The sequence below is a fragment of the Urocitellus parryii genome, chromosome 4, assembly GCF_045843805.1.
Source record: "Urocitellus parryii isolate mUroPar1 chromosome 4, mUroPar1.hap1, whole genome shotgun sequence".
NCBI lineage: Eukaryota > Metazoa > Chordata > Mammalia > Rodentia > Sciuridae > Urocitellus > Urocitellus parryii.
Genome location: NC_135534.1, coordinates 64185384 through 64194691, shown reverse-complemented (window position 1 = coordinate 64194691; position 9308 = coordinate 64185384). Strand labels below are relative to the sequence as shown.

The window sequence follows — 9308 nt, the reverse complement described above, 5'->3', positions numbered from 1 at the left end:
CCATCAGAGCGCCCAGCAGGGCAGTGACCAGGGACATGGTTGCACAAGCCCCAGGGCAGTATTCATATTATATTCACTCTTCTGTAAATTGTGCCTCCGTGAGAAGTGGTGCACCAGGATTGGAGGCAGCAGCCCAGCGAACTGAGTGTCCCCTGCTCAGTACCATTCAAGGGATCTCAGGTAGCTATCCCAGGAGAGCAGATCTAGACAAGATAGGCAGCAGGGAGTGCTGGGGGCAGAGGCCTGGCTGGGGTCAGGATAATCACAGCCCATGAAAGGAGGTGGAGGAAGGTAAATAAGACTGTTGAGGATAAGTAGGCTGGCAATGGGGTTCTAAACAAACTGAGTCATAGAATCTGAGCCACATAAGAGATAGAAAAGGTCAGGTTCCTAGGCTCCAGGAAATTCCAGGAGGAAAACTGGATATGGGGAGGGGGGGCAAAGGAAAAGTTTCCATTTCCCTGGCCATGCCCAGGAGGGAAGGGCAAAAGGAGCTCCACATTACTGATGTCAGGATGATGGCCCCAGCCCTCTCCAGTAGGGCTGGGGACAGAAATCATCCCTGGGCTGCATATCCCAGCCCATAGAGGAATCCCTGAAAGGCTCATCCCAGATCAGCCCCTCTACTCTCAGAAATGGTTTCTTGATAAAGGGACTTTCCAACTTGTTGCCTGAAGGACATTCTATTTTCTATGGGAGGAAGCCACCTGCCTACTGTGACCCCAGCAGGTGCCTAGAGCCACAGCCTGCACATTTCCTACTCCTGCACTCCTCAGGTTATGAAGGAGCCTAATTTTTGTTTACTGTTGGTCAGTTGGGCCAGTTCCTCCTCCAGCTGACTCTGACTTCCAAGCTACTCCAAGAACTTCCCTGAGAGTCTGGGAGCATCTGGTGGCTCCATAATGAGTGATAGAGGCCACAGACAAATGTAAGCTAGCTTGTCTTGGAGCTTGAAGAGCCACAGGCTCTAGGACAAAGGACTTTACAATCCTGGCATCTCAGGTGAGCCCATGGAATCTTGGCATTAATCTCTGAGCTCAGAGACCATCTTTTTTGGGGGGAAGTAACCAGGGATTGAACTCAGGGACACTCAACCACTGAGCCACATCCCCAGACCTATTTTTTTTTTTTTTTGGTATTTTTTATTTAGAGACAGGGCCTCATTGAGGTGCTTAGCTCCTCGCATTTGCTGAGTCTGGCTTTGAACTTAGGATCCTCCTGCCTCAGCCTCCTGAGCCACTGGTGTGCACCACCACACCCAGCTCAGAGACCATCTTGTTGAACTTCATACAGTGCAGCTGGGGAAGTGAGTCCAAAGAAGGCCCACATCTCATCATATGGCATAGCATAAGGTGCCAGTAAGTTAGGATGAGCTCTGACAGTGATCTGGAGGCAGAGGCATGAGCTCCAGGTCCCAGCAGGGCCCTGCCTGGGATAGCAGTCCTAGATTACAGGATCAGAGCCATCAGGGTACTTTGGGGAGTGATGGTGCCTCTTGCTAGCTGTACTTGAATGCCAAACTAAAAGTGCAGTCATCTCTGGGTCCAAGACCCTTGCAGATACTAAAATTTGTGGATACTCAAGTCCCCTATATAAAATGGTATAGTATACTTTAAACCATCCCCCATACTTTAAATCATCTCTAGATTACTTAAAATTCCTGATGCAATGTAAATACAGTGTAAATAGTTGTTATATGTATTTTTTAGGGACTAATGACAAGGGGAAATTCTGTACTTGTTCAGAACAGACACAACCATTGTAAGTCTAACTAAACTTTCCATTCACATTTGGTTGAGTGTGTGGGCACAGAACTCATGGATACTAAAGGTCAACTACACAAGACTGAAGGAACAGGAAGCTCAGAACTAGGCTAACCCCCAACAAGCAAAGTGCTACCCCAACAGAAGGTGTCCTTGTGATACTCCTGTATTTGGGCTTTAGCTCCATGGGGTAGGGGCTCAGTCTAAGGAGGAACTGGGGCTAGAAGGCCAGGATGAGGCTCAGCGTGGGGCCAGGGCAGGAGCTGAGCTGGGGCCATCTGTGTCTGAGAACTAGGTTCAGCCTGCTTATAGGTCCAGACTCCCCCCTAGGACTGGAATCCCCACTGGTGGGTCTGGAGTTCTAGCCCTGGCCTCAGGGGATCCCTCATGGGAGGCCAACACTCTCAGGTATCTTTCCCAGGTTTAGCCCTGCTGGCCCACCTGACTGGTGCTCAGGAAGGCACATGTGGGGCCTTTTGGTTCCATGATGGGTCTAAGAGGAACCCAGGGCCATGGACTGCAGGCAATGGGCTGGTGGGGCCCCTGGGGACTGCCCAGGTCAGACTTACAGTCCACTTGCCCTCTGGTCCTAAAACATGAGTCAGTCAAGGTCCAGGGATTATGTGGCCATGCCCAGGAAGGCAGGTGGCCTGCTGAAGCATTTGAAGTTAAGGAGCCTGGAGAAGAAAAATCTGGGGGGGGGGGGGTGGAAATGAAGGAAAACAATGCTTTGATGTCACTCAGATAAGGGTCAAGTCCCAGGTCTGCCACTGCCAGGCATTAGTGGCCTTAGGCTGTTAACTTCACCTCTCCAAGTGCAAGTTCACCCACTCAGGGTGTTATGAGGATTGGAGAGACCCCATGTTGGGAGCAGCAGCTTCTTCTAGGCCCCCGGATTCTAGAGCCTCTGTGTGCTCCTTCTCCTCCCCACCCCCTTTCAGTGCTTGCCTGAGCACCTTCCCACATCCTGGCTGCAAGGGCTCCACCCTCATTTATACCTGATGCCTGCTTACCATCTTGCCCCGACCAGCCTGGGATGCCCGCTCACTCGACTTTGCTGGTCAGGGCTCCTCATTGGCTATAATTGGTCCCAAAATAGCACTTCCTCTTATTGCTTCCTGCAGTCAGCCCATGGCTTAAGGTTTGTGAGGACAGAGGGAAACTTGGTGTTTGGCAGGCATGCAAAAGATGTGAAGGGCTCTCAGAGGTCAGCTGGGTCCTGAGAGGGGCAGGCACTTGCTTCAAGTCACACAGTGAGGAGAGGCCAGGGCTGGAGCTTGTGTTCAGGCTCCTGGACACCCACTCTTGCATCAAGCTCTCTTGATCTACAGACTAGTGTGTTGAGGCTGTTTTGGGGTGTGTGACAAGGACCAGCTAATCTAGCTTTCTTTTCTTGTACCAGGGATTGAACCCAAGGGTGCTTAACCACTGAGCCACATACCCAGCCTGTTTAGAGACAGGATCTTGCTAAATTGCTAAGATCAGCTTTGAATTTGGGATTCTCCTGCCTCAGCCTCTCAACCTGCTGGGATTACAGACATATCTAGCTTTCTGCCTGCCCTGGTATCTAAAGGTCATTTCCTGACTTTTCTGACCTTCTTGTCTGGACTCTCTTCCCTGTCCTCAAAGCTGCCTTATTGTGACAACTCAGGAAACCCCTGTTCCTCTCTGTGCATCATCTTCCCCCTAAGATAGATGGTCTAGCTAAAACCTATTCTGTCCCCTTGGCTCAAGGGAACACCTGGAGAAACCCCTTGAAATGATGGCCTTTGGCCCTTTCTCCCCTCTTCTTGGGTTAGGGCTCACTTGCCGGGGCTGCTGTAAGGAACATGAGCCAGAGACCTCATGAGTGACTAGATGGCTGCTCAGGCTGTCTCTCTTGCCCTCCAGCCATTACATGTGGCCACCTTTTCTCTCTTCCATGAGGCATAGAGACCTGAGCAGACACAAATCCAGATTCTAGCCCTTTGGAGCTGGGTGACCTTGAGGAAGCATTTAACCTCTCTGAACTTGTTTCCTCCTCTGGAGAAGGGCAATAATGGTACTAATCTCCTAGGACCATTGTGAGGATGAGATAGATGATCCAGACCCCTGGCTTGCAGCAAACAATAAATGGAAGCCGGGGTTATTGTTCTGTTGCATTTTCAAGACTTATAGTTGGCTGGATTTTCCATATTTAGTTCAACAATGATTTATTGAGCACCTACTGTGTGTTAAGCATTGCTGGAGGTGGAACAGAACAAGAAGTTCCATCTTGTTGAGTTCCCATCCTGGTTTCCCTTACCTTTTCCTCTTTCTCCTATACCAGGGACACCTCCTGCCAGCCTCCTGCACCCATCCCTGCCGAGTTAAAGTGTTTCCTCTTAAAAGTCAAACCAAGCCCCACTTTCTCCCACCAGCTGGCAAAGCAACCTTATGGTGTCTGAAGCCAGGAAGAGTAGAAGCAGAGCTTCTGAGGTCATGGAATGTTCTGCTTCTTGACCAGTGTGTGAGAACTTTTTTTTTAATATTTATTTTTTAGTTGTAGTTGGACACAATACCTTTATTTATTTTTATGTGGTGCTGAGGATCAAACCCAGGGCCTCACATGTGCTAGGTAAGCACTCTACTGCTGAGCCACAACCTCAGCCCCTGAGTGGGTGCACTTTAAGAATATTTGCCGAGCTGCCCACTACTTTTGGTACTTTCTTGTATAAATGCTGTACTCCATTGAAAGTCTCTATAAAAATACTGATCACTAGCTAGGTGTGGTGGCACACATCCACAATCCCAGCAACTCGAGAGGCTGAGGCAAGAGGATTGCAAGTTTGGGGTTAGCCTGGGTGACACAGTGCAACCCTATCTCAAAATAAAATAAAGGCCTGGGGGTGTGGCTCCGTGGTAGAGTGCCCCTGGGTTCAATCCCTGGTACCACAGAAAACACCAACCAATGAACCTTGATACCTGTGTCTCAGGTCCCTGGTTCTGACTTACTTTGTCTGGGATGAGTCCAACTCTGCACCTGGCCCCCAGCTGGATGATTATGTGCAGTCCAGGCTGAGAACCATCTAGAGAGTGAAGTCCTTGCTGGGTCTGGGGTCTGCTCCTCCAATATCTCCTTGCTCATAGCCGACTGGCTCAGGCTAAGAACTGACCAAGGGCCCTGGGCCCTGGAACGGAGCTAAGTACCACAGGTTAAGCCAGTTCCATGCTTCCTGGGTGCTTAGGCTGGGAAGACGGCTCCAATCTGGTCTTGGGTACCTAGTGCTATCTGGGGTCTTTGCTGAGGGGCATAAGTCCTGAGACAGCAGAAGCTGTGAAAGCTGCAGTTGACTAGTGGTATTGGAGAAACCAGAGGTCCTGATTTTATTTTATTATTATTATTTTTTTGTGTGAGCATTCTACCACTGAGTTATACCCCTAGTCCTTTTGATTTTTTGATACAGGATCTTTTAAGTTGCTTAGGCTGGCCTCAAATTTTTGATCCTCCTGCCTCAGCCTCCTACATAGCTGGGGTAACATGTATGTGCCACCAAGCCTGGCTTCAGGGATCCTGAGGTGGAGTTCCACTGTCTGCACCATGGTGACTTCCTATAGCTGTTTGCAGCTGGTTAATGTCTTCACCGGTAAGCACCCTTTACTTCAGAGGCAGAAGGAATCTCTTCCTTGTAATCCCAAAACTTATGTCCATGGGGCAATCAACACCATTTTACAGACAAGGAAATGTAATCTCAGGGGGCACAAACTGTCTAAAGTCCCACTGCTGCTTAGTGGCAAAGTCAAGATTCCAAACAGGGTCAAAGCCTATGATCCTTCTAATGTTTTATCATAAATTCTACATAAATGTTACCTTCTACTCCAAAATATATCTGTGCTTATTACAACCCTCTCAGCCCCAACAAAATGATGATGCTTCCTCAGTCCTGCAGATGTGCCAGGGTGTGAAGGCCTCTTTGTCCCTGCATGGGGTGGCCCTGTGTTGGTGGACCTTTGCATTCTTGTGTCTGATTTAATGACACAGCCCTTTAGAACAGAGTCAGACAGACTTCGATTCTACCCCTGCTTGGAGGCCTGGATTCACCTTGGCCTTGGTCAGGGTTCTCAGCCAGGAGGCTTTCCTGGAGAACATGGTTTCCTGAAGGAGCCCGGACACGCTCCCTAGTCCCTGGTTCTTTTGCCTGCAGTGTGTCAGCTCGATTCCCAAACTCCTTCCCAGACAGACTGACTCAGCAGCTCTTGATTGACACATAAGCCACACATGTGATGACTCCTTATATGCCCTGCCAGGGACTCCAACACGTGGCCCAGTTAGGAAGCACTGGACTCCCACAGCTTCTTCATTTTCCTGATGAGGAAACTGCTGCCCAGATAGTGGCAATGACTGGAAGCCTTGCGCCCCCTGCCCCCACTCTTATAGGCCTCTAAGGCCTCTTTTCTGCCCAAGGGAGGTCCTGTTATTAAGACCATGACTGGGGAGATAGGAGGCCACTATGGCCACCAATGGGAAGCAGTTGTTTGGTGTTTCTATTTATTGACTCTTTAAAATTTCATCATCCAAGGAAAGTTAATACATGACTGTTTGGTAGCAAGAAAAACATAATCTAAGACCACAATGACCCACCCGCCCTAAATAAAAACAAAACCAAACAGAACAAAAACAAACCCCATCTGAAACAAACCAGACCTTTGGAGTTGTAGCTGAAGCGAAGGACTGAGGGTCAGAGTGGCTCCCTGCAGCTTGGGAGGTGGGAGAGAGGCTGCCCTCAAGTGGGAGCCTTCCCAGTTGAAGAGGCCATGCCCAGCCCCTCAGCTTTGGGGGTCCTTCCTGCAGGGGCCATCTCTGGCAGGAAGGAGTGTGGAAAGAGGGATTCAGTGGTCAGAGTGAGGGGATCCTAGGCCCACACCCCAAGGTGACCATATGTGCCAGTGCATGAGACACAGGGAGGCAGGGGCTGGGGACCAGGGCCGACTGCAAGAAGTGAGGGCCCTTTTCTCTTACCTGAGAGGAAGCCTTGTCCAAGTCCCTACCAGTGCTCCAAAATGAAGACACCATTAAAGATGCCACCAGCACACTGGGAAATGCCAAAGCCTAGGGAGGCCCCTTGATGGTGTCATGCCCCCAGTGAGCCATCATCAAGCCATCACCTTGTTCTGCACGACTGAGGGCACTTGGTCCTGGCCTCTGATCAGGGTGGGCAGTCCCATCAGGATGGGCTTGGGAAGTTTATATTGAAGGCCAATGTTTTAGTGCCCTGAACATGCAGTGTGTATGTGTGTGTGTGTGTGTGTGTGTAATGGGGGGAGACGGTGGTCCCTCCAGAAAGGCTTGGTTTGTGTCCCAGGGTGGCGCCTTGGACAGGAACAGGTTTTCTCCCCCATCATTCATCACGTCACATCACACCCTGTCCCCAGTCACTGCATAAATAAGTGCTTTGGAAAGGACTCGTCTAAAAAGGAATATAAATACTGTACATGGGAAAGGGTGCTACCACTCAGCCTTCCCGCTGCCCCCAGAAAACCTTCCAAATATTGCACATGGCCCTCTCCAACCGCATAGGGTCCAGCCTGGCCGTGTCTTTGGTAGAAGCTCCAGGGACAGAGGTCCTAGGCAGCTTGCATGCCCCACCCTGGTCACACCTGGGAGCACCAGAGCAGCCAGTGGGTTGGGAAAGGCCGTGGCTAGCCAGCGGGTGTCCATCAGGAATGCTTCCACAAAGATGAGACGGCGCAGCGCCACATAGGCACCTAGGTGGCCCTGTTTGGACACTCCTGGTCAAGGTCTGTGCGTGGGCTAGTAAGAGGCAAGCAGACTGAGGGCAGGTGGGCAGGTGAGTCCCGGGCCACAGTGGACAGGGTCACACCCTCCACAGAAGGAGGTGGTTTGTGCTGTCATCTCGGCCCACAGTCTCATTACTGCCACCACCCCCACTGCTGAGTCGGAAGTCCTCATAGCCGTCACCTCCACTAATGACCAGCATTTTAGGCCTGGCAGAGGCAGGGCCTCGGTGCCGAGGGGAGTCCCGGTGCTCCAGGGAGGGCAGCTTCTCAAGGCCTGTGGGGCAGAAGGGAGGATCATCAGCCTGAGGGAGCTGGGCTTCACTGTCCCCTCATGGCCTGAGTTTCCACATCCCGGAAGATAGCAAGAAAGACAAGCGCTGAGCTCTTACTTAGAAATACCCACTTCCTGGCAGCCTGTACTTTCTAGTCAGGACTAACTTAACTTACTAGCGCCACACCACTTTTTCTCTCTTGATGACTGCACACGTAACGTCCTCTTCATTATAATTAGTTATGTGCTGCATAACGAGGTCAACAACAGACTGCACATATGATGGTGGTCCCATAAGATGGCAATGGAACCGAGAATTCCAGTCGCCCAGTGACATCATAGCCAACTCAGTGCTCACGCATCTGTGGTGCTGCTGCTGTAGACCCTGGTACCGATAGATGTCCGAATGCACTGTACATACAGTTACGGACATGCATGGTACTGATAGTGAGAATACACAACTATGTTATTGGTTTATGTATTTTTTTTTCTTCTTCGTGGTGCCTGGGGTTGAACCCAAGGCCTCGACGCATGCTACGCAAGCAATCTTACACTGAGTGGCACCCTATATTTTCTATATTAAACTTTTTTTTTTTAATGTACTGGGGATTGAACCCAGGAATACTCTACCATGAGCTACGTTCCCACCCCTTTTTATTTTTTATTTTGAGACAGGGTCTTGCTAAGTTACTGAGGCTGGCCTTCAACTTTTAATCTTCCTGCCTTAGTCTCCCAAGTCTCTGGAATTACAGGCATGTGCCACTGTACCTGGTTTATACTAAATTGTTGTTTCAGAATGTATTTCCTACTACTTTTATTTTTTGAAAGCTTACTGTAAACAGTATGCTGTTATGTTGACAGACCCTCATAATCTTATTCACTGCATCTCTCAATTGCATCATTTTTTCTTGTGCTTCATTTAATCTCATGTTGTGCTTTTCCTCGTGGCCCTAGGAGCAGCAGGCTCACCTGGGCACCTACCAATACAGCCCAGCTGCACAGGAGGCTGAGCCATCTAGTTTTATATAAGCATACTCTACCACGTTCCCACATACTCAATTAGTTGCCCACAATGCACTTCTCAGAACACATCCTACTGTTAAGGGAGGCACATCTGTATACAATGTTTCTATTTCCAACAGCCCCATCCCAGTTAAATGGCTAAATCTTCTCTGGCCCCAGACCACTCCTGACTGAGTCTTTATTGGTTCCTGATTCCCATGGTCACTGTCTTTTGGGAATACGGCTGCCTGATTGTGACTCTGTGATATACTTCATTTCCACTGTTTCACTCTCTAATTCTCACAGCCCACTTCCTGTCATATGCGCTATGCTGTGTTTTCTTTTCTGGCACTATTTCTACTTCCTTTTCTGTACATCACTTCCGAAGTCCACTTCCTGCCTTATAGATCAATTCTAGTCCTGTCTTATTTCCTGTTGTGGATAAGAAATACATACAACAGGATATATTTCCTACAAAGGTATCCCATCTGTGCTATATTCTACTTTTTTTTTTT

The 9308-nt window shown here is 49.5% G+C and overlaps 1 protein-coding gene across 1 annotated transcript in view; it reads right to left on the bottom strand.

Moving 5' to 3' along the window:
• Positions 1-6274: 6274 nt before the first annotated feature.
• The window catches only part of Arhgef17 (Rho guanine nucleotide exchange factor 17), a 58357-nt gene continuing 55323 nt past the window's right edge, over positions 6275-9308 (bottom strand). Inside the window, exon 21 of the mRNA XM_026409142.2 lies at positions 6275-7794. Within this exon, the coding sequence (XP_026264927.1) occupies positions 7598-7794 (197 nt within the window). The 3' untranslated portion in view covers positions 6275-7597. The remainder of the gene's footprint in view (positions 7795-9308) is intronic.